The following is a 26,766-nucleotide window of genomic DNA, read 5'->3' on the forward strand; positions in this document are numbered from 1 at the left end:
AAGCGCTCGTAATAAAATTATCTCAAGGAAAATGGACATTTAGAAGGCGTTGCTGGTCATTATGGAAAACACAGAATCGTCAGCTCGCAGAATCGACTCATTTAACGGATCTTATATAAGTGCTTATCAATTGGAATAACTTTTGATAGCGTTTCAGTTCAGTTGTGCTTAACATATAAATTTTTAGTCAGCCAGTAACCCATTTTATCCGATGTTAATGAAACAACTGGCTGACTGCTGATTATAAATGTTTGTTCAACTAAAGTACGTGGATATCAAAAACCTTATAATACTTTCATAGTCTATCATAATTTGACAATGCAGATAAAAACATTAATGACTATTGTGTTTGCTTAACCAACCTTTTATTGCAAAAATCAATTATTTAACGACCAATTTTACATAGCTAAAAGGCCGTGTTTAACAATATGTATTACAAATTCCATTAATAATCACGAAACCACGGTGTTTGTTCCAGTCGTTTAAAATAAATTTCCGCACAAAATCAAATATTGCCGAATTAAAAAATGACGAAAATGTCAATTGAGACATGCGACCAACGGGGTAAGTGCTTTCTTTAAGCCGAAAGCAAGTTCGGAAAACCAGCTGCTACTGTCACAATCCGCTAGGTTACTGCCACAATCCGCTAGGTTACTGTCAATGTTTGACTGTCCGTCCGGCTCACCTTCCGCTTATAGAATGTAACTAAGTTTACCAGGAACATTCGTTTATAGCCGAGGGGTGCAATAAAATAGTCTCCGCCTATTTGCTAAGTTTCACCACTTTCTCTCATCTTCTGTAGACTAAAGACTCCACAATTCTCATTCAAATGTTGTTTCCAGCGGAAAAAACACCGATGGTGCTCTCTCACACACACACAATGATATAACCCATATCGTGCTGCGGCTTGGAACATCAAGCGATTTCTCACTGTTGCATGTTGCATTGTGTTGCAACTGAGCAGCTAGGAGACGCCATAATTCTTTCCGTGCTGATTGATTGAATCGGCTTGAAATTATTTCTTGAAGTGATTTTCAATACAAGTTATTAGTTTACTATTCACAATATCAAGATTTGTTATGTATATCGCCTGAAAAAAAAAACAATAATTAGTATTATATTTTGTTATTTTACCAACTATATCAGCCATATTAAGACCAAAATGAGGTATTGTGATATATAGTTTCCAATATCCGGTTATGATATTATGATGATATTCTCTTCTGCTCGAGTTAAGGTGCCACAACAATGGGGAAATAAAGGCACACTGTAAAAACTGTTTTCACACTTAGTAAATTAAACGGCCGCGACAGATTTTGATTGCTAAAATCCAGCACCGAAAGCAAGTTCGGAAAGCCAGCTGATACTGGCCCAACACATTACCGCTTCAGCCGTAATCCGCTACGCTGCGGCTAACTAGATATACTATTCTGTCGACTTTTTAAGGGAAAACTAGCAAGCGACCAACCAAAGGTCGTAATTTTCGTTTTAACAAGGCTTACACATTTTCAATACAGATCAGACTCGATTATCCGGAGATTTGAAAAATATTTCACTCCGGATAACCGGATAATTGAACGAATTTTTTATTATTATTTTTTTTTATTTTTTCGCATCGACAACAGTCAACTTGTTGATAAAAAGAATATTGTACTCGGTAAATATGCCGACATAAAATGTAGAAATTACCTAGCGACTGTATGTCGATGTTTGTCAAACACAGAGAATTCAATCATTTTCTCAATGGTCCCGAGGTACGATGCTGATCTAACAAGCCAGTCGTCGTAGGTTCGAGTCTCGGATCGGGAGAGACTGTTAATGTCAGTAGGATCACAGCGCTAGCTCCGCAATTGTCCTGTACACTAAACAAATGGCTGCGAAGTTTGTATAATAAACAGAAGGTCGAGTTCCGAATCGGAATGTAGCACCAAGGCTTTGCTTTTGTAATGAATCAATCGTGTCACCTCTCTTTATATATTGAGTTAACTACGCAGCATCAAACGCAAAATACTGCATGAAACTCGGCATTTTTAGATGAAATCGGCAGAAAAGCAAACGTAATAAACATAAACAAAATCTAAAATTGAAGAAAAAAAGATTACTTCGGATAATCGAACCATTTTCTCCGTATGATCGAGCATCGAAGAATCGAGACTCCGAATTATCGTGCATCCGGCTAATATAAAAGATTTATAGTTTACACCCCTTGATTGTAGGCTAAAGAAAAACATAGTTCTACTTAAAAAAAAAACTTTTTCAGAATGGATCAAAACATTTTTTAATATGTGCAATGACTAGTAATAACATTGTAAGAATCATGATTGTCAGAAATGTCAAATAATTTGATACTATTTTCGTAAAATGTAGAATAGAGAAAGGGGCCATTCACATACCACGTGGACAGCTTGGTGGGGGGGAGGTTGTGTAATGTCCACGGTCCTTGCAAAAAAAAATTGAAGAGGTTGTTTATAAGACACGACCGCAGAGTTAACGTAGAATACGACAGCCTGTCTTATGTCAATGTATTTCTTGAAATAGGTTTGGCAATACACTCAACTGGGTTAATTTAATTTAATGGTCTCTCTGCCAAGCATTGAAATTTTCACTCACTAGCAATATTTCATGCAAATGTGTTCTTTGATTCATCAGGTATTGTTCAATTGTTTCCACTCGCGTACAAGTTTTCCATAGAAACGCTGCTGATTGTTTTTCGCTTCTAAGAGTTCCGAATACTATAGAAGAAGACTGAATGATTCAAACACGATAGTATTTATTGTATCCTAGTTCACTTGCATTCAACGGTATCGCGAGAATCTTCGAGATATTATCGCCAGTGATACAAAATTATGAATCCAAAAAAATGGTTGTATTCACCCAACGATATCTGAGTTGGATTGCCGCTGGTGAGGTCCAACTCAGATCGAAGGAAAGCCGAACTGAAAGATAGGAACTGCAGCTAAAAACTACCACCGCCGCTGCTACCCGCTGCTGATCCACGCTGCCGTCGCCTACTGCCATCAGTGTTGATGTCCGCTGCTGCTGCCTGCTGCTAGTAAACTGATTTGCTTGAGGAGAAACAGTCTCTTATATAGCCCAAAGAGTGAATTCCCGGCTAATTAAGTACAAAATCGTCAAAAATCTGTCCACGTGGTATGTGGATGGCCCCAAATAAAATTTAAAAAAGAATAAAAATTCGAAAATGTCACAGGTCGACAAAAGCGAGAAAAATGTTACTTGAAAAGCTCGAAAAAGCTGTACGCGAAGGATCATAGCTTTTTAAGCATTCCTGTGAATTTTGGAGCCCCTACTGTATGCAGTGCGTCAAAATACTGTACAGTTAGTGCTCACCAAGTTCGTAATTTCTACATTAACTTACGGGAAAACTTAAATGAGTCTCTAAAAAAGTTATCTTTGCTACGGGCACCAAAATTCACAGAAATGTGTAAAAAGTTATAATCATTCATCTTTTTGCAGCATGAGCTCTAAGAAAAAATTTGTGTTTATTAGTGTATGAGAGCGGGGTTAAAAATTAGTTATTTTGTGTTACGTATTTTATGAATGTCGTGTAATATCTTTGGAACCCCTTTAATTCTGGATGTTACAATTTTAAAGAAATCAGCCGATAAATTCAGGAAACATACATCATCAAAATTGAACCGGAAGTTTCTTGGACATCAATGAAATGTTTAATTAAAATGTTTATTTGAAAAATTTGTAGCGTATTTTTACACCAGAAACAGCGTTATCAGCAACCATTTTTATTTTATCATTTTCGGTAAAATTTTCTGTTTTTCTTCTGGTTATATTTCCAAAAATATTTCAGATTGAAATGAATTGGATTGTATTTGAAAATACTATGTTAAATTTTTTAGAGGCAGTGTTGCCATTTGTTGAAAAGAATCGGCTCCTAATAGCGGCCCCAGAAAGTATACAGCTTTATAACCATTTCTATAAAATTTGGTGCCTCTAGCCATCGAAAAAGTGCGTCAAAAATGCGCTGGGTTCGCCGCTGCAACGTTACGTTTACGGGTAAACTTATTTAAATCTCTGAAAAAATGTTGGTGGCTAGGGTCATGCACGGTTAAAGAGCTATTATCTTTCACATTTTTTCAGTTCAAGCTCTAGGGCGAAACCTGTGTCGGCCAGTGTAATAGTGTTCTATTTATCCTAGATAAAATATTTTATTTCAATCTGTGAATTGAAAACAAGGTGTAAAATTTCCTCAGGTTCACGATGAAATTGTCAAAGTTGAAATCAGAATATACACAAACTCAATTTAATATTTAAAACACAAAAATAAGGTATCTGGCAACAGAATGGATCAGGAACAGAATGAAATTATCAAATTTGAAATCAGAATATCAAAATTAACGTATCTGTCAACACCATCACTTAAAATTGATATTTTTATGGTTTCCTTTCTAGACATTGCTTATTTGTAGTTATAATCAAAATGAAAAGATTTTTGACGAAAAGAGCTCTTTTATCAGAAAGGGGAGGGTCCCACGGAGCGTGGGGTGATCCAATCAACACCAAGTTAGGGTTTTCCCAGCAAACTAGAAGTCGTATAAGGATGTTAATTCTAAGTCGCTCAAATGTGCATGCCAAGTTTAAAATTACTTAAGATGCAACATAAAATTTGTTTATATCGTATAAAATTTAAATCCTATAGGACGCAATATCAGGTTATATATGAAGCAATTAATCGTGTCATATAAAATTGTAAAGCGCGTCATTCCTCTAAGTCGTATAGAATGCAATTTGAAGTTTCAAATGAGGCCATTTAAAATAGCCTGCGAAGTTATATAAAATCGTAAGACTTTTGTTTTTACAATGCACGTATATGGCCTCCAGAATTGTACACATAGGCGCATTTCATACATCTTATATGGTCATTTTTTACCAGATAAGAATTCACTTAACAGAGTTGAGTGCAAGTTATATGAACTAATTTGTTTGCTGGGTTTCCCAGTAACATTATAGGGGGGAACTGTACAAAACGCACCAGTAAACGCATTTTACAGTGTTTCTAATCTTTTTGGGAGACATCAAACCTGTAGGATGATTGTATGGTTTATATAATGCATGTTTATGACGGAGCTTATTCTAAAACACTCGATTTTATGGTTATTTTTGATAAAAATTACCATTGCTACCAAGCATGTTCAGCAAGTTGATGAAAATTAGTGTAATAAATTGAAATATTCATAGTATTATGAACTGTTAAAGTGTGGAAGTTAGAGGAACAACAGTTTATGTAAAAAAAAATTAGAAATTCATCATTTGGGCCATTTTGGGCCCAACGATTTGAGCCAATTAGGAGAGTCTCAAAGACATAAGACGTGCCCACTTGAGATAGAAATATCGAAAAAAAGTTGAACCTCGAAGATATATCCAAATCAATGAACTAGCAAAAATATCGAAAATGTTCCCTCGAATTCGAGGTATCGCGAAATATGGATCATCATGCGTCGCCTTTTGTTCGTTTGTGATGGAGACGCACCATGATTTTTATCTTTCGAAATCAGGAAGGCAATAATATTTCCTTGGAGATTTAGGCAAACACAAATCCTCTAAATAAACCTAAATAGATTTGAAAATCTTGTAGAGCCTTTTCTAAAATTTTATCCACCAAGAAAACTTTTCGTTTGACTCCTTTGATCGATTCTATTTGGAAATGCTGAGTCGCTGTTTGAGGTCAAAATCGGGAGCTAATGATTCAATTAATTTGCCAAAATAAGTTTGAAAAACAGAACTAAATAAATAGAATAAATTAAAGCAAAAAGGATTCAAAAATGAAGCTTTCAGAAGTGGAGTTTGCAGTGTTGAGTTTGTCTATTGTTACGAAAATTGCTGTTTGATTACGTTTCAATAATTTTTGCGTGGTAAACCAACAGATTCGATGAATATTAACTTCAAAACCATCAACTCAATAAATCAAATGAAAGCAAAGTTCCTACAAAACAATTTTCACTCACTAGCAATATTTCATGCAAATGTGTTCTTTGATTCATCAGGTATCGTTCAATTGTTTCCACTCGCGTACAAGTTTTCCATAGAAACGCTGCTGATTGTTTTTCGCTTCTAAGAGTTCCGAATACTATAGAAGAAGACTGAATGATTCAAACACGATAGTATTTATTGTATCCTAGTTCACTTGCATTCAACGGTATCGCGAGAATCTTCGAGATATTATCGCCAGTGATACAAAATTATGAATCCAAAAAAAAGGGTTGTATTCACCCAACGATTTGAAGTTAATATTCGATGAATATTAACTTCAAAACCATCAACTCAATAAATCAAATGAAAGCAAAGTTCCTACAAAACACAATTCGTTACTCAATCCACAAAAATTACGACTCCATACTGTTGCATTCAGATTCCCAACCCGAAAACCGGAAAAAACTCACAAGTGCTGTTAGCAATTTAATTAGCAAGTTCCGGTACGGTTGTTCCTTCAATTCGAATCGGCCGAACCATCTGTTGTGCGGTGTGATGCCCAGTGCTCCTACCGGCCGGCCCCTCAACCTAATTGTTCAACCGATCCTCTGGCTGGAGTCGGAATTTTTGTTTGAGTTTTTCAACCATCCACCCTGCGGGCGGCGGCGCCACTTCTATCATACTACACTTCGGCAGAACGAAAGGATGCTTTATAGGATGTTTCGTGCAGGAAAGTTATCGCTATCGATTGAAAAATCAAACAAAACACTGGCACAAAGTTTGTCATTCACTGTGCTCAGCGTTCCGTTCGCTCCGAGTGCCGTTCAAGTGTGTCCTAGAGTTTTCTGTTTATCGAACCGTTGATGCGTATTTGTTTCGTTCGGCAAACACTCTACATTTGTCGTTTTATGTTTTCGTTGTTGTTGTTGTTAGGGTAATTAATTATAATTCAATTTACAAGTCCTAGCGGATGTTTTATGTTTACTTTCATTTACGGTGGCGGAGTTTGAGGTAACATAATATGGCGTGATGGTGTGTGATAACAGTTTTTTTCCTGTTCATGTGACACAAATAAAAAAGTTGCGGAAATTTGTTCCGAATAACATGCTGATAGAATATTATTTATTCAACATCCAGATTGATATGGGCTTTTTATTCTTTTTTTCCAACATCGAATGATTTAGCTACAATGCGAAATGGCACCGATGGTACTATCATACAACCGGGAGTGGTGGAACCCGATTCCGGATTGGTGGCCATAATCGCCATCGCCGTCAGCTCTACAGTTGTCGCTTTGGTGGCCGTGGTAAGTTGCCTCAACACGAGCTTTTTCAAATAAACCATGCGATAACATCTTCCGAAATCACGTTTCAGCTCATCTACCTTATCTACCGGAATCACGTGCACCGGAACTCAACCTCGATGAACTTTGACAACCCGGTGTACCGGAAAACTACCGAGGACCAGTTCAGCCTGGAGAAGAACCTGCCAAATCGCATGTACCCCAGTACGGTGGGTGAAGAGGTAAGAGCCTTGGCCAGAGATTACTCCGTTAGCATAAGATAAGAAGCTTCAAACGACGGGCGAAGTGTAACGATACCCAAAAAGCCTGCCTAATAAGTGTTAGAAGCATATTGAGCTGCCAAAAGGGAAGAAAATATTTCATTCACAATAGCGTAGAATTCACACTTCATACTATCACCGCGTGCATCGCAGCAAATGTCGAACGAGCCTATTCGGACGCTTTTACACAGAAAAAAAATCAGCCGGGCTTTAGCTATAATTACGCCAAAACCTGAAATCCATTCGACTCGACCTCACTTTTGTAAGATGAAAAGTGGCCTCCCGCTTTCTTCCTCGGAACAGACCCACCATCATCCGCTGAGGTAGCGAAAATGGGAAATCTAATTAAAAGCTTAAACCTTTTTGAAAAAAGACTTTTTACTCATAACGTCCGGCAGGTTTATGATGCAAAAACCTCTTGCAGTGACCGCGCGCGTGATATTAAACGAGTCACACGCCAAGAACGACATTAAGACAAACAATGCACAGACAAAGTCGGCCAGAAACGGCGCAATTAATGCTCCGAGATGGAGAATGTAAATAGTAATTGTGAAAGCGACTCTCGGTTCACTCGTTTCAGTTCAGTTGCCGTTCACTCCGTCCTCGGGCCGCGCCCCGAGCTCGGAGCGATGTAAAGTGGTTATTACGAGGAAACGCGGAAAAGTTTACCTAATTACGGTCACTGGCAGTGGCTTGCTGCCCGTGTTCTCACTGCGGAAGCTCGGCCTTTGTCAGCGAAAGCCGCCTCAGTTAGCCTGCAGTCCGAGGGTAAATCCTGATGCCAACGGGACCGGATTTCCTTCTCGTTTTTTTCTTCTTTTCCATGTCAATTTTGAACAAGGCTTATTATAAGCGTTTTTTTTTTTTGTTGTAGGTCAAACTGTTGTTCAGTTGTTCAACTATTATTAGGCGAAAATTTGTCTAGACAAAACTTCCTTGTATTGTTTGTAGTGCTGCTCAAAAGCTGCAGTTAATAACTTTTTAAGAGCTGTTGTTTTTTTTTTTTATAAGGGGGGGATTTGTTAGTAGCTTAAGTATTTATGATAAATATTAGTAAATAATGAGTATGTGTGTCCAATCACAAATGGTGACTTCTCAACACTATTAGAAATTTGTAATTTTAATTGTTGGGATTTGTTTGCTTTCGCAATTAGGACTTATCATTCGTAGGGATTTAAACCTACATGTCAGAAAAGGGGAAGTAAACTTACAACTAACTTAATTGCTAACTTATTGGCTATAAAGAGAGCTTATCGTAGCAATTGAGGATTGCAACGATTTTTGTCGAAAATTGTTAATAATTTTATTTGACATAGCTTCTAATGGTTCAACACCAGTAAGTCTATGTAATTCGAGTGTACCAAACCAAGGAGGACGCTTCAAAATCATTTTCAGTATTTTATTCTGAATCCTTTGGAGCGTTTTCTTCCTTGTTGAACAGCAACTTGACCAGATCGGTACAGCATAAAGCATTGCTGGTCTAAAAATTTGTTTGTAAATCAAAAGTTTGTTCTTTAAACAAAGTTTAGAATTCCTGTTAATGAGAGGATATAAACATCTCGTATATTTGATGCACTTGGCTTGTATACTCTCAATGTGCTCTTTGAAAATAAGTTTTTTATCATAAATTAGTCCCAAGTATTTAACCTTGTCAGACCAACATAAAATAACTCCATTCATCTTGACAACGTGATTATTGTTTGGCTTGAGGAAAGAAGCCCTAGGCTTATGCGGAAAAATTATCATTTGAGTTTAAGAAGCATTGGGAGAGATTTTCCACTTTTACAAGTAGGAAGAAAAAATATCTAAACTTTTCTGCAATCGACTGCATATGACACGAAGGCTTTTTCCTTTTACGGAAATGCTTGTGTCAACGCAGAACAATGACTTTGTGCATCCTGAAGGCAAATCAGGAAGATCTGAAGTGTACGAGCTGTTGTTTTGTTTAATTGTGTGGGAGAGAATGCGCTTAACTTTGTTTATTATTTCCAGTTTAGAAAAAAACTGCACGTTTTGCCACCAGTGCCGAATTTTGATAATTGAGGTAACAATTCTGTTGTACTCAAGAGTTTTTACAGCAAATTTATTCCTAGGACAAAAATTAAATGTTGGAATTGATTATGTATAACCAGCTAAAAGACGTTTGAAACTGAAAAATACTTTTAAGGGGCACTTAAGATTGTACAAAAAAAGCGAATTCGGTGAAATTTATTTTCTCAAATTTCGCGTATTAAACCGGAATCTTTTTGGTTAGTCCGTTGGTTAGCTTAAATTTTTAAACAATGATGATAGCTTTTCAAGAACGGGATGCTGATTTGATTTTTTAGAGGTTGGGGATTGAGTCCCCACGAGTGAACTATTGCTTGTTTGAAAATGTTTGATGACTCATTTAACTCCAGAGTTTTCTCAACTGTTTTTGTCGATAGAAACAATTATTTCGACAATTTTAACTGAAATTTGTAATCATTTTTTCCTTGTTTCACACCTTTTATTTTTTGTTGTGCTTAGTTATGGAGCTCTTTGTTAGTTTTTTTTTCTGCCCTTGTTCAGTGTTTTGTGGCGGACCTAAACTTATTTTCAATGTCTCTCTTTTTTGGCCTTTTCAGACTTTTTAAAATAATTAAAGCGTGACTAGGATTATTTATACTTTTGTTTAAAACAAAAAGTCTAACGCTTAGATTTAGGGAGCTCCGTAGCCGCAAGGTTACAGAGTCCGCTTTGGTAAGCGGTTGGTCGTGACCTCGAATCTTAGTAGGATCAGGTTATTTGAATGTCAAAGGACTTTAACATGAGTTTACTCTCAGGCTCCAATCCACGTACCTTTCCTTCAATCTTAAATCTACTATCTCTCCTCTTGACAAAAATAAGTCCCTAATAAAATAAAACTGGTATGAGTAACGTATGAAAGTTCTCTCCAGGGAATTGTTAGGATGGACAGAGGCTCGATATAGTAGAACAGTAAGCTTGTTCACACAGAAAAAGAACCTGTAATTATTAAAAACTTTTGCTTCCTCTGGAAAAACCTCGAAAAATCAGAGAATTTAGCGATAAATCAATGGAATTTTGTTATTTCAATTAAAGTTCTCATCAAAGATGCGATTCTAAATAGTTTTTCATACGATAGAAAATTCAAATTTATTCAAATTTGCGTGTTTCCTCAATTTTCTCAATATTCTATCGGTTATTGATAGTTAAAACTGAAAAAAATCATGATCATATATTTTGCAGCATTAAACGTAAAAAATTAGGCTTCAACTTTCTATGCTTTGCAACTGGAGAAAATAATTTTAAAGCAACTGACTCGTCCCCACAGACTGTATTTTGAAAAATGTTACTCTTTTAATAACGTTTAGCGAAAATAACATTATCTTTTTTGATAATATTTTTATTCTTTGAACTAAATAGGTGAAATAAAACAGGACACATTTTGCATTTATTTTTAGTTCGCAGCTATTTTATTTAGTAACGGGTGACAACTAAAAACTAGTCTGGCCTTTACAAGGGTATTCAGCGATTCTGAGCTTAATTCTTTTCTGGACTTCAGAGGTGATTCTGAGCTTAATTTTCTATAGACTGTTCCGAAATTTATAAATACATCTTCTTTCTTGAATAAAACAAAAAATACAGGATTTTTCGGGTCATTTTATTCTTATCCATATTTAATAAGTGTTTTCTTTCCAGTTTCAATTCAAGTTGGGATTATTTTTCGTAGGATACGCGAGTTCTCTAACTTTTCTCTTAACACTACTCATAAGCTTTTGCACAGTGTGTTCTCCGACCATTTTTACCAGTTTAATCCAATCTTTTTTAAATTTTTCAACATTGTCCGCTGGTTTGACATATTTTCTCAGCTTTGCCTTGGTCAAAACCCAAAAAGTTTCAATAGAGCGAATTTCAGGACAGTTTGGAGGATTCATCTCCTATGGGACACATGTGACATTATTTGTTTTATACCACCCTAGTGCATCCTTAGAGTAATGGCAGGAAGCAAGATCGGGCCAAAAGATTAGAGGATTGTTATGCTGCTTAACCATGGGTAACAACCTTTTCTGCAAACACTCTTGCACGTAAATTATACCATTCATTGTGTCATTCGTAATGAATGGACGAGATATTTTCCCACATTCACAAATGGCCTGCTAAACCATTACCTTCTTGCCAAATTTTTCGGTGTAAATGGCTTTCACTGGTCCAGGGACATCCTTTCCCTTCGGTGATGTATAAAATTGCGGTCCTGACAGAGTCTTATAGTCCAGTTTTATGTAGGTTTCGTCATCCATGATAACACACCCCATTTTTTGGTTAGAAGTTTCACAGGTTTCACAGATTCAGCTTGTTTTGGATTTCGTTTTGGCTGCTTCTGCTTCCGACGGGTCTGCAGACCCATTCTTCCCTTGGCACGCATAACGTTACTCGTCGAGGTTCCAAGCTTTCTCGCCACATCTCGTACTGATACTGAAGGATGCCGCTTGTAGTATTTTTTAACCTTTTTGTCCATTGTGGGATCAACAGGCCCGGGTTTTCTACCACGTCTTGGGGCATCAGTAAATGTGCACTCTTCACAATACTTCCGCAATGCGGTTTGAACTACTTCGACACTTATACCTTCTTCTCTGGCTAATTTTCTTATAGAAAGACCACTCACGGTGCCCCATTTGTGCACAATTCGCTTTTTTTGCTCGATAGAAAGGCCACGCATTTTCTAAATTTCGCACTAAATATTAGAAAAAATGACAGCATCTGTTTCTTTTGGATGTAAACAACAGGACGCAGCCAACGTTTGGTTGAATACTGCACGTTATTTGAAATGACGGTTGATCGTAAGTGTATTTATAAATATCGGAACGGTCTATATCAAAAAAGGTAAATGTATTTGAACAAAAACTGATTCCTGCATTGTTCATAATTTTTATGCTATGGTTTCTCTTTTTCATCTTAAAAGTTAAAAAATTACGCGCCAAACTTTATTTGAGCTCGAAACATGTTTTGAATTTTCAAGTTTGGAGAAAGTATTTGCGGAACTCAATTTAAACTTACGGTTGATAGTTCTCTTATTTGTTACAATTTTGCTGCAGTTTTGTTGGTTGTTTTCCTCGGTTTATTTATTCAAAACGCTACTATTCAAAATATTTAGGTAAGCATTAAAACTATAAAAAATTAAACCTATGAAATTAATTGAAATTTAATTTGGCCAGTGAATTTTTTGCCAAGATTTTTATGCAGTTCAGTTAGAACTGTGCAATGCATCGGAGTAATGCTTCTTGTTTCGAGGCTTTTTGGAACAGAATTGAGCAGGCGTAAGCAAAACGTTCTGAAGAATTGGCATTCAAAAGCGATTTTGTGATTTTAGGCTCAATTTAAAAATTCAAATTCTTACTTTCACCCTTTTCGACTATCGTAAATGTTGAAAACTTTTGGTCAAAACATCATGCCGGAGACAGGGAGATTGCGGGTTCAAGTCCCGTCGGGATGCGGTATATATTTCCAAATCTGTATCATATTTCCAGTTCGCTTATTTTTCGCTTTCTTCACTGCACACACTGTCTGCTTAATAAATTTGGAGTTGAAAACTTTTTTTACTTTCTGAACCTTACCTATTCTAGTGTTTTTGGACTAAATTCGTTATCTTCTCTAAGAACTGAAAACCATTTGAAGCGCTTTTCGGTGTTTTTTTCTATTTATTTTCATATCCAAAATACTAAAATAAGTCGTTTCCACGCGTATTCAGAAATCATGCAGTTTTAGGTGGACAAGTTATTTCACAGTGTCGGATAAATTTCCAATATCAAGTTTCCCAATAGTATCTGATTCCATATTCACTGGATCTATTTACTTTTTCCCCTTTCTATTCTTGGTTTGCAGGTGAATTAATTCTGTTCTTTAGTTGTAGGGGAGTTACAGAGTCCGCTTTGACAAGCGGGTGGTCGGGGCTTCAAATCATAGTAGACCATTTGACGTCAAAAAAATGACTTGAGTTTGGGTTTATCCTTAGGCTAATCTAATCTAATTTATCATCCACTTACACAATGTCTCGCCCGAACTTTCGCCTAACAAAATAAGTCCTTATAATAAGACTGGCCAGAAGAAAGTACAACGAAATTTCTCCAGGGAATTAAAATTGACGGGGAGGGGACCCTAGTAACAATATTGGTTTTATCATAGTTTTATAGCGCTTAATACAGCCAAAACAGCGCTATGAAGCTTTGACAAAACCAGTTTTGTAACTTGGGGATTGACGAAGGAACGACGCTCGGTATAGTAGCGCCGTAGAAGTGCGGAATACAGCAGACACCCGGGCATCTCTCCCAATAGATCAACGATTCTGGTCGCAGTGTGTAAGCCCCTACAAGAAAAGAATAGTCGTTCTTAGAAATATTTAGACATGATTAAAAATTTCTTACGTGTAAAAAGTGATTTTTTAATGATTTTGAGTTAGTTGTTGATTTATTTTTGTTGGATTTTTCCAGGCCTTGAGTAGCGTTTTCAGCGACTTTAAACTAAATTTAATTTAGTTCAATGGAATTTTTTCTAGAAGTATTCTGTCGGCTTTCCGTCTAAACCTTGGAAGTGTTTTCAGGATTTCTAATGATTATGACTGAACTGAAATTTTGCATAGATGTTTTTATGAGTTTTATGTGGAAACGGTGTTGATGATTACAAATATATTTCGAGCAAGAACGGTTTGTTTGATATGTGGGAGGTCTCGGGCAAAGTTGTAAATAACAATTCTATTTTCCTGAAAAAATATATTCCGTAAAAAAATTTAGTAGGAAAAAAAAACAAAAATGATAAATTGATTATCTCGAAAAGTTTTTTCTAATTTTTTTCCATTTTTTATTTAACTTTAAATAACTTACGCACAATAACTACACAACAGAGTTCACTGCAGTGCTTTTGCTGTGTGTCTCTTATGCATACATTAAATGAGGGGAGTATCTAGGGAGGAGAGTAGAATGCGTTGTGCTTTGCATTTTTAAAATGAAGGAAAAAATTCAGCCGCCCGTCACGCATGTTGTTTTCGAAGGCTATCAAATATATCTCAGCAGTGCGGCCCGCGGCATACTTCTGTGTATTCTCAGCAACAAGTGCTTCTTGCTTCTCTTGCTCAGCGGTATACTCCTGTGTATGCAAGCAACAAGTGTATTAATTTTTCTGCGAGCGGCTGGAACACAACACATAGCAGAATAGAGAAGTTTGGTGCAAAAACTATCCAGCCTGATAATTAGTATCCACAACTTAACCGAAGACGTCAATTCGATCAAATATTCGTAATCATCAACATCATTTTTACCTAACCCTTTTCAAAAATTAATCGTGATTCAAAAAAAAGTTGCACAAAATGACATTTTTAGCTCATTGAGCCATCTGTACAAACCCAGCAAACCAGAAATTGTAGGAGGATGTGAATTATAAGTCGCTTAAATGTACATATCAAGTTAAAGTTTCTTAAGATGCAATATTCAATTTGTTTATATCAATTGAAACCGAGACTTTTTTTATAGCCATTTCTGAAAAAACAAAATTTTGCATCATTTTCTGTTTTAAGCATGAAATTTGGTTATTGACTTTGGCCATTATATAATTTTGTGTTTTTAATTTGGTTTGGTTTTTTTCTGCCTTTAGTTAGAAGGGTAGTTTCAAGCGTTATTTGGGATTATGTTCATAGCGTTATTTGGGAATATGTTTGGAAACATGGTAAAATTTGAGCACTTTATAGCGCGCGAAGTTTTATTCAAATCAGATTGATCGATGTTATTTATTTCTGCTCTTTTTGTCCAATGTTTGGGTTTTTTTTTCAAGAACTGATTTCCTTTTTTTGTCCTGCGTCTACATTTTTTTTTAAATTTATTAATTTTACAAGAATGCGAAAAATGAACTAGAAGTTTAACAAATTTTGAAAATAAAAGTATCATAGTCTTCAGCAAAGTTGTTTGTTATAAAGTTTGCCATAAATTTACCGAACAAAGTGAATTTTTATATGCAAAAATGAGAAAAGTATTATTTTTTTTCACTTTTAGGTGGATTAATCACAAAATTTAAACTTCTTTAGAATGAAGAGTCAATAATAAAACAACTTTGTTGAAGACATTATGGCTTTAAAAACAATTATTTTGGGTCAAAATAATTTCAGTTCGAGTGTAATTTGAGTTTAGATATCATGTGATACTAAGACAAAATAAACATGGGAAGAAGGTTTTATTTTTCTAGCGTCACAGAGCACCCACTGTTCTGTGCTCTACTCAAAAAATATACATCCGATCAACACTTATCACAAGCATACAGTTCCCGTTTTCTACCCGAATGCCGAATATCTCTTCTTTGGTAGAACAAAAAAAAAACTCACGCCAAGCCCAACATGAATGCAAATAAAATTCAACATGTAAGCACTCTCTTCCTCCCGGCAACTCGAGGGAGTTGATGTTTCCGAATTACACTGAAGAAAGCGGAATGGTTTCGTGAAAGTCCCGCAGCAGTTGCAGGATGCACGGCACAACACAACACAACGCAACACAACACGGCACGAAAATATGCAACTTGTGCAAAACAAGCACCGGCACCGGAAGAATGCTAATCTCACCCCGGCCGGCGCTGGGGGAGCCGGTGTGTGATTCGGTTTTCCGACCCCGACTGCAGCAGTATCAGCAAGACAAATTCGGTGCCGAGTGTACGACGCTTGCTTATGGCAAGGTAAAACATTTGCATTTGCAATTTCTCGAGTGCTGCTGCAGCTTCATGATTTGCTCGAGTGTTCGAGAGTCCACGAGTGAAATGAAAAGAAATAAAAAACGCAGAGAAAGACGCAGAGATGCGAATACAGCAGTACTAGCACTCGTTGCAATCGTCGGAAAAGCAGGCACATCTTAATAATGCAAAGCTGCTACTTGGCCAACAAAGAAAAATGACGCTTAAACAGAGAATAATGTTGTTTATTGCAAGTTTTATTTGTCAGTTTTTTTTCTCTTCTGATTCAGTATCGTATTGGCAAAAAGGATACAAAAGTACCTCGGACTCGACGGCAAAGCTGGGTGGGTTTTGGGTTGTAAATATTGTCCAATGCTAACTTTGCGCAGATTGTTGGTAAACTAGAAAGTAGTTTTATAACACTCAATCACAAAAAGCACAGGAGTTTACTCACCTTCAAGGCACATACATCGTTATCGTTAATCGTTAAATACATTATTAGGACCCTATGAAATCGATTGAAAAATATTAAGACAGGCTCAAAACACCCACCGTGAACCAATCGCTGTGTGTTGTATAGTAATATCATGATCATTCTTGTTTCTTTCTCCTCACCACTGCCACTCACTCACGCATTTGCTCACCGATGGTAAAATGTCAAATCAAACAAATATATTTACCGCACGTTCGAACGCACAAACGCGCGCTCCGCACCTCAACTGCAAACCACCACTAACCCCCGTTCCCCCAAAACCTCCTACCGCTCCGTTTCCCTTCGAAAAAACCGTTGTCCACTTGGACCACACGTGTGCTGCACCCACTCGAGATAAATGCGTTCCACTGCCGAACGTAAGCGAAACAAGCACTCTAGCAAACGCTCCCAAAAAAGTAACCGAACCGTCAATCGCACCACCACAGGTAAGCACCGGCAGGCTGGCAGCTGTGTGTCCGCAGGACGCTAGTGAACACAGCAAACGGCCCGGCTCTCCGAGTACGGAAACAGATGCAGATGCAAATGAGGAATGCCTGGCACAGTTGCCTTGCTTATCGTACAGCATGCATTTAGTTTTACTTCTTTTTTTTTTTTTTGTTGTATTTCATCTATTCCATCCAGGCTGAGTTATTGTGTATGCGTTCTACGATTATCTTTCGTTTTGCTTTTGTGAATAATCACTGGAAATAAATTGCATTAAAGTGGTATAAGCTAAAGTACAGGTTGTGACACCATGCGCCTCCATTGAATGAAACACAATGGAGACGCAAACTGTTAGTTGACATATTTTGATAAAAATATGATTTATGTTTTTCCTTATTCTGTGATGAAGTGTGATTGCTTAACCCATAGTTCTCGTTCATTGTTTTTTCTCCTTAAATTGCTATAAACGTTATGTCTCACCAACGATAATTGACTAGAACAGATTCAAAATCATATTTTTTAAATAAAAAAAATACAATTTTTTTGGTAAACCGATCACGGTGCTCCCACAGACCGTTATTATAAAAAAATGCACCAAAGAATCTAAGTACACCATTCGATTTGTCATGACGTCCAGAATCTCTGGTCAAAATTTCAGAATCATCGTATGGTACATTTTGAGTAATGCACTTTTGAAGGTCATAAAGTACAAAAAAGTGATGTAAAAACGACGAAATACTTATTGTAAAGCACGTTTTTCAACCACCATTTTATGAAATAACTTCCAAATTAGTTTCAACACATTCCAAGGGTTATATTTCAAGACATTAGCAATTAGTGGAAAGATTTATTTGAAAATCCCACAGTGCACAGTGATCTAAACTCGAAAAATCGTGACCGCTCTAGATTTGACTGTGAAAAACTGATTTTATGTACTCAATGTCTTCAGCAAAATTGTTTCATAGAACAAGGCCTTACTTCTGGCGTTTTTAGTTTTTTGATCAACCCACCTTACAGTTAGATAAAACAATTAGTTTTTCTAATCTTCAATATACCAGATTGCTTCCTTCAGCAAAGTTGTGGAAAATTTTAAAAGAAAAACAATTGCTGGATACTGCGATGTCCTATCTGTACGTTGGACACGACAAAATAGAGTTTTCTGTCAAACACCCCTCCTTAAAATCAGTTTTTTGTCTATAAATTTGTCTGTAATGGTCAAAACAATGCAAAATGTTCTAAGATTTTATTCATTCAACTAAGATTCTCTCAAGACTTTAAAAAATTTATTGTTTTGACAATTATAGAAAAAGTTATGGACAAAAAAACTGATTTTAAAGAGGAGTGTTCTACAAAAGACTCTATTTTGTCATGTCCAACGTACAGATAAGACATCGCAGTATTCAGCAATTATTTATCTTGAGGTTGATTGATCGAAAAACTAAAAACACCAAAAGTAAGGCCTTGTTCTATGAAACAATGTTGCTGAAGACATTGAGTACATAAAATCAATTTATTACAGTCAAATCTAAAACGATCACGAAGTTATTTCATAAAATGGTGGTTGAAAAACGTGCTTTACAATAAGTATTTTGTCGTTTTTATATTACTTTTTTGTACTTCACGACCTTCAAAAGGGCATTACTTAAAAATGTACCGTACGATGATTTTGAAATTTTGACCAGAGATTCTGGACGTCATAACGAATCAAATGGTGTACTTAGATTCTTTGGTGCATTTTTTAATAATAACGGTCTGTGGGAGCACCGTGCGATTCTTGTGATTCACACTGATTTTATCTTGGTAAAATTTACAATTGCTAATCGAGCTTGATAAACAAAGGGCAAGGTCTGTGGATTTACCATAAATCAGTCTGGTGTATTTTTTTTTCAATTCCATTGGAAATTTGAAAAATGCACTGCAGAGTTTTCAACAAATAAATTAAAGTATTGATAATAAACTAAAAACTTACTTTCCAGCATTTTCATTTTCCATTTTCATACGCATCGTGTAACTAACACCCTCCTGTACCCTTTCGTGAAGATGATTCTAGAACGGGATTTTTTGCGTTATAAATTAACATATGGTCGGCGTGCGACCAGACCAAACCAAGCACCAAAAATATTATTCCGAGTAATCGGCGATCAAAGTTTAACCACCCCGTATGTTTCAAGTTAATGCAGAGAAATTTTGTTATAATACCATTATAAGCTGTTCAAATGATTTCGTTTTTTCCATGAGGGATAGATTACGCAGGGCAACAATTTTTTTGCCTTGGCGTCTATGTATGATTTTTTGATGAAGTTTGATGCGAAAATAAATTTCCCAGAGTTTGAACATATTTCCACTCAAGGGGCAACAATGGCGCCATTTTGAATTTTTGAGAAACTGGAAATTTTTGATGTTTTTTGACGCCATTTTGTTTTAAGACCAAATATCAAAATTCTAAGAGTTTGTCCACATATTAGCATCTTTTTACCCATCTTTTTTAAAAAAAAAAAACAGATCTTAAATCGGACAAAAACTGAGCTCAAAATGGTGATTCTACGAAACCGGTTTTGGCATAGTTTTAGTATATTTCACAAAGTAAAATAATATCAGTTATTTCTGAGCATTAATGGTAATTCGCTAATATCTTAAAGAGGTGGTCAAATTATATCTTATTTTGAGTAAAACAGTCTCAAAAATCGAATGGTAGGTGTCTGATTTACGTAAAATGTCAGCAAAATGTCGATTTTGCCCCAATTCCCCTGCAATACAAAAATAGGTTTATCTGCTGACATTTTACGTAGATCAGACACCTACCATTCGATTTCTGAGACTTTTTTACTCAAAATAAGTTATAGTTTGACTACCACTTTAACCCTTTCCCGCTCCAGCACCAAGAATTGTAATGACCATACCTCGACAAGAAATAAATTATTTTGAATTCTTTTTTTCTACAAAATCTTGCATTTCTAATGTACTTTAAACTTGGAATATCAAATGTCAGCTTGTTTCATTGTTTGAACTGTTACCAAGAAAACTACAGGAGAAAGTCCGAATTTTACGATAAAAGAATAATGTGTGTTTTTAGCAACTGTTTTTCTATAACATTCATTATTCGTTTTTATAATAAAAATAACTTTTACGTAGATCTATTGTTCACTAAGTGTAACGGTCCATCAAATTAACAATTTTTGTTCTTGTTCACTTGTTCCATAAGTTTTTAAATGGTGCCTCAGAGCACCACTGGGCATACAGGAGACAAAAAAAACCGATAGCCTTAAATAAACTATATATCTGATTTCATATTTTTGCTGGCCATTCTTCTCACTACGTGGAGATTCTAGAAGGGGATGAATCAGAAGCTGATGAGATGGGAAGCGACATTGAAGATGAAGTCGCTATGTTTGCGATAGATCCATTACCAGATGAAGTTCATAAGTATTTTCCCGAGACAGATGAGGCAGAAGTAAAGACACCAGCAAAACGGGCCAGGAAAGAAATGAAAGTGGGTCTGAAGGCATTGAAAGCGGACCAAAAACGAAAACTTACCATTTCTGGGAAAAGCTGCAAGCCAAAATCTAGGTACATGACCACTCAGAGATGAAGAAAAGAGGAGAACTCGGATATGACAAGCTTTTTAAAATTCGTCCTTTCATCATCATGACTGACTAAGTCAAGTTTTTTTTCGAAAACTACGTTGTTTTCATTATTTCCTATAGTATTTGAATAAATACTTCAAAAACTATCAGAAATTTTTTTTTTTCGTGTTTTTAAAAAAGTCCCTGCTGTGCTCATAGGTGCTCTGGAGCACCATTTCAAAATTCGCTTTTTTCTTCAAAATACAATGTTTTACAGTGATTTCAACTACCCTGCACAGTATTTTGCCTAAATTGGCCCGGAAAGTATTTTTAAATCATGAAAAACTTCGTGAGCGGGAGAGGGTTAAGATATTAGCGAGTTACCATTAATGCTCAGGAATAATCGATATTATTTTGCTTTGAGAAATATACTAAAACTATGCCAAACCTGGTTTCCTAAAATCACCGTTTCGAGCTCAGTTTTTGTCCGATTTAAGATCTGTTTTTTTTTTTTCAAAAGATGGGTAAAAAGATGTTAATATGTGGACAAACTCTTAATATTTTTAAATTTGGCCTCAAAACAAAATGGCGTCGAAAAAATATCAAAAATTACCGGTTTCTCAAAAATTCAAAATGGCGCCATTGTTGCCCCTTAAGTTGAAATATTTTCCAACTCTGGGAAATTTAGTTTTGCATAAAAATACACAAAAAAAATATATAAATATAAGCCAAGGCAGAAAAAAAAGCAATTTTTATTGCACTGTGTTATCAATTTCAACATCCACTGGTGTAAAAACTCAATTTATGAAAAAAATGGCACTTGGTTCTATGTACTGCCGTGAGATGACAAAGTGACGTTAAGGCCATTTTTTCAAATATGAGTTTTTCATGCCAAGTTGTTCATTATTTGAAGACCTATCTTTTGGTATCTTCCTTTTGGTTGTTACTTATTCGTACGTTGTATAAGATCAAAAAAAAAACAAAGTGACGTAGGCACCCATTTCAATACAAAAGTGGCGAGAAATTCATTCGTTTTTGGGCCGTACTGAAAAAACTGATCACTTGGCTCTACGACACAATGTCGTACACGGCAGTGTAGTAGCGGTTTCGTGCGCAGACAAATTCCAAAATCATGCAAATTTGAAAATGCTGTATCTCTTCAATACTACATTTTTTGCTGATAAGTGATTCCTATGTAAAATCGCCTGCTAAACACATTGATGTGGTCAGAATCAAAATCAAAGGGAGGCACAGTGTTTTATTTTGCCGTTTTCGTGCGATTATTTAAATAGCGTTTCAAATGTTGATTATACCCATAATGTATGTTCGGAGAAGTTTCAAGATATTCAAAAATACATCTGATGTAAGAAAATGAGTGTATATATATTTATATATTGTTTTAAAAAACTTTGTAGCAAAATTTTGGGGTATTTGCTGCTCGCTCCAATAACTTTTGCACTGGAATGCTATTTGGCATGCGAAATAAGCGAAATAAAACACCTGAAATATTACTGATATTCGCATCCGCACCCATAAATGCGGAAAATCAACATCCCAAATGAGACTACTCAATATTTGTTGTTTTAAAACCTTTTTAACGGTGCAAGAAACTTTTTCTGTTACTCCGAAGAAATATAAAAGAACTGAGCAACATTTTGTTATTTACGTGTATCATTCTCGTAACTGAAAACTAGAAATTGCTCAATAGTTTTCTGCAATCTATTTCCAACTGCATATTTCATGATGCTTTTAAATAACGATAATGTCACATTATGTTGCATATTGTTGTTTCACAAACGTTTTCTTCTAAGGAAAGCAAACTAGTGATGAAAATGTATAGCAACATCTTGTTGAACCATATATTTGCTAAAATTACTGTGTGGTAAAACAGCCATCTCTAATATAAACGAATGATAAATGATTATTGTTGGAAATATGGTTTTGTTATTCCATATTACGCATGATTAACACTGCAAATCCACTGAGCAAGGTTTGCTGAACTATCGTTTCTCGAAACATTGTTTATAATTTGGCGAGTTTGAATCATAAAATTTCTTTTACAACACTTTATAAAAGGCGCGTGAATAATTACGAAGTAAAAACATTTTTCGCACGGTAAATTTTGAATCGCAGGTAGAATTACATACCTATCAGAAGCGTAAGTAGAGGAAAAGTTCGATATATTTGAGGTGTTTTATAATGTATGTAGTTATATTAAACTTCGCGACACCATCACCGAAGAGTAATAACAGCAAAGGTAAACAAACTTAACTTTATTTCTCCTCTCTTTTCTTCCTATACTGCAGCGGCTATCAATGCAGATGATGGTTCACATAGCACTGTTAGTTGTATATAGGCTCCACCTCCTGCGCTTTTTCGGTTATTTACAAGTTGAATAAAAGTAACCGATGCGATTTATTATAATCTTTGAATGCTGCATTGAGAGTTGCATTTGCTTCATTGCAACAATGCGTGCTGCTTGGGATCCGCATCCACATCTGCATCCGCATCCGCATCTGCAGATGTCTAAAAAATCACATCCGTAACATCTCTAATGTGGAGGTTTTTGAGGCAAAAAATATGTACATAGAGGTTTGACACCCCTCCCTCTTCTGGAATGGAGGGATCCAATACAAATGAAACACAAATTTCTACAAAATTCAGGAATAAATCAAGCAAATAGAGCCATGTTTAACATGTGGAGATTTTTGGGGGCAAAAAATATGTTCATGGAGGTTCGACATCCTTTTCTCTTCTGGAAGGGAAAGGTCCAATATAAATGAAACAAATTTCTGCAAAACTCGAGAACTAATGAAGTAAATAGAGTCAAGTTTGACAAGTGGAGGTTTCTAAGAGCAAAAAATATGTTCCTGGAGGTTCGACACCCCTTTTTCTTCTGGAACGGAGGGGTCCCATCTAAATGAAACACAAATTTCTGCAAAACTCGAGAATTGGTCAAGCAAATGCACAGTGTTTTATTTTGCCGATTTCGTGCTCTTAATTAATAGCGTCCTCAAATATTATTTTAGTGAAATGCTTTATTTGGAAAAATTTCTATTTATTTTATTGCGCTTCTTCAAAAATGGACGATTTAGTGAATAATTCACCTAGAAGTGATATGCAAAGTTTTATTTTCAGAACAGTAAGATAGATAGCCAGTGTCTTTGAGAAAGTTGTGGCAAATGTTTCTGCTAGAAACTTTGTTTAAGATGTCAAATTTCTATCTCTTATGTTAAAAGAGATATAAAAAGTTTTATTTACAAAGTTCACTCAAATCAGAATTTTCAATATAACTTTTTTCCTGAATTTTCTACATATTTTATATCTTCTGCGAAATTATAAGCCAAACAAAAATACATATTTTAGCCGAACATGTGGTCCAGCTATAGTTTGAAATAAAACAGTTAGTCAACCATCAACGGTTTTGATTGATTTAACTTTAAATTACTTAGTCGTACGCAAAAATACGCAGATAGCTATTTGATATTCCGAAAGCACATCTATTCTACTTCCAAAATAATATAAAATCATTTGTTTAATAGAGTCTTTTCGATTGTTTCAATGAAAAAAAATTTTTGCATAAAAATTCGTAATTTTTCAAAAAACTTTGTTATTTATTACTATAGAGTTTTACAATCTTCGGCAAAATATAAACCCATAAAAATTGTACAATTTTGCAGAAGGTCATAAAAACATAGAAAATTATGGGAAAAAGTTAAAATGAAGAATATAAATTTTCAGTCACAGTTTCATACATGACGTCATAAAACATGAATCAATAAATTTTTTGAGTTTACTCTTGCTTGCCTTCTTCACTGTCTAGTTCAAAGTAAAAAGGATGAGTTTTGATATCTTCTGATAATTTTTTCGTGTTTAGTTTTGGCCAGCCTCCGTTACCATTGCATCCAAAGAAATTTTGTTTGTCTTATTTCTCCCACGACTTGATTGAGAATTTTTTCAAAATCATCAACATTTTTTCTATATTTCCATTACAACATCCGCTCATAAAAATTCTGAAGGCTTCAAGAACTTTACCAAGAAAATTTGAATCAACCCATAAAAAGAAGAGAACAACGATGACACGATGACGTCATGTGCGAAACTGACCTGAAAGTTTATATTTTTCATCATACTCTTTCCCAAGATTTTCTATATTTTTTTGACGTTTTACAAAATTATGCGATTTTCTTGTGTTTATATTTTTGCCGAAGATTGCAAAATGCTATATTAAGAAATACCAAAGTTATTTGAAAAAGAACGAATTTTTATGCAAAAGGTTTTTTTCAATCGAAAGGACTCTATTAGACGAATTATTTTGTATTCTTTTGGAAGTAGAATAGATGTGCTTTTAGAATATCATATAGCTATCTGCGTATTTTTGCGTACGACTAAGTAATTTAAAGTTAAATCAACCATCTAAAAACCGTTGATGGTGGTTGAATAACTGTTTTATTTCGAACTATATCTAGATCAAAAGTTCGGCCACAATATGTATTTTTGTTTGGTTCATATTTTTGTAGAAGATATAGAATATGTGGGAAATCCATGAAAAAAGTTATATTGAAAATTATGATTTGAGTGAACTTTTGTATATAAAACTTTTTATATCTCTTTTAACATAAGAGATAGAAATTTGACATCTTCAACAAAGCTTCTAGCAGAAACATTTGCCACAACTTTCTCAAGGACACTGGCTATCTATCTCACTGTTCTGAAAAAATAAATGTTTGCATACCACTTTTATGTGAATTAATCACTAAATCGTCCATTCTAGAAGCGCTATAAAATACATAGGGAAACTGCTCCATTATTCATCTCAGCCCATTCATTCATCTCATGCAACATGAAAACACAATTGAGAACAGGAAAAAACGCATATTTTTTAACTAAACCAATCCTCTAATCCAAGGAATGGATTCTTCTTAGTTCACTTCAGATTTCTCATAAAGTAAAATCCTCAAAAACTCAAAAACTAAATTTGATATTATAGTCTGGCATCTGCACTCGAAAACTCATTTATTTCAATCACCTACCTTAGAAAACAAAATTCGCGAATTGTTCTATACGGCTACAACGGGATTGTTCAGCAGCCAACCAAAGTTTTTTTCATCGCTAGCGGACCACTTTTTATTTTATTCACTAAACGAAATCACTCACTACACTAAGAATACTTAAAACTTCGAAATGTTCACCACAAGTTTCCAAAACAAGCTTGAATCAGTAGAAATATATGAGATGATTTTCTACAATTCCTAAATTTCAACTATATATATTTTCATCTGTTTTCACTACGTTGAAGAAAATCAAAAGTTGCCAAATCAGTTTCTGGTAATACGAAAAAAATATACTGAAAATGTTAAATTATTCCGACATAATTGACATAAATCGACAGCACTGCAGTGGTTACCTAGGTTACCAATTTTGCACGTAAATAACTACAGCGGATATCTAGGTAACCTAATACGACGGGCTGCGGCTACATTCATTCATGATAATGTGTTTCATTCATGATTAACACTGTGATGAATATGAGGCGTCGTGAGATGAATAATTGCGCAGTGATTCAAGTTTTGAGATGGATATGGAAGCGTTGTGAAAAATGGTTTGTTTTACAAAATTCAGGATAAATCTAGCCAAGTTTATGCTGAACGATTCCATACGAGCACGTAAGCGTATTTTATTTATTTGTTCAATGATTTCGTGAAAATTTCATGTTTAATCTTTGCATTCTTCGTGAATATCGGCTTAATGAGATGAATAATGGAGCAGTTCCCCTAGAAACTTTTCCAAATAAAGCATATCACTAAAATCAAACTTGAGGACGCTATTAATTTAGAGCACAAAATCGGCGAAATAAAACACTGTGGAATGGAACCAAATTTGACAGGTGGAGGTTCGAGGGGCAAAAGAAATATTTTCGTGGAGGTTCGAGACCCCTTTCTTTTCTAAAAGGGAGGAGTCCCATGCTAATGGAACACAAATTTCTGCAAAACTCGAGAACTAATCGAGCAAATAGAACCAAATTTGGTATTTTCCATCAGAAGTAACCTCTGAAACACGTTGTAGATTCTATTTACGCCTAGAATATTGACCTAAATT

At 35.4% G+C, this 26,766-nt stretch overlaps 1 protein-coding gene across 15 annotated transcripts in view; it reads left to right on the forward strand.

Moving 5' to 3' along the window:
* Positions 1-26,766, forward strand: part of LOC129730262 (low-density lipoprotein receptor-like) — a 595,327-nt gene that overhangs the window by 563,154 nt on the left and 5,407 nt on the right. For 7 of the 15 annotated variants that reach the window (XM_055689444.1, XM_055689443.1, XM_055689449.1 and 4 more), the window contains 3 exons: positions 7,128-7,249; positions 7,318-7,467; positions 17,043-17,106. In XM_055689444.1, the coding sequence (XP_055545419.1) occupies positions 7,128-7,249; positions 7,318-7,467; positions 17,043-17,106 (336 nt within the window). Of the gene's footprint in view, positions 1-7,127; positions 7,250-7,317; positions 7,468-17,014; positions 17,107-26,766 lie in introns of all 15 variants that reach the window. The other 8 variants (XR_008728819.1, XM_055689454.1, XM_055689445.1 and 5 more) reach the window with 2 other exon arrangements.

This window comes from Wyeomyia smithii, chromosome 3 (assembly GCF_029784165.1).
Source record: "Wyeomyia smithii strain HCP4-BCI-WySm-NY-G18 chromosome 3, ASM2978416v1, whole genome shotgun sequence".
NCBI lineage: Eukaryota > Metazoa > Arthropoda > Insecta > Diptera > Culicidae > Wyeomyia > Wyeomyia smithii.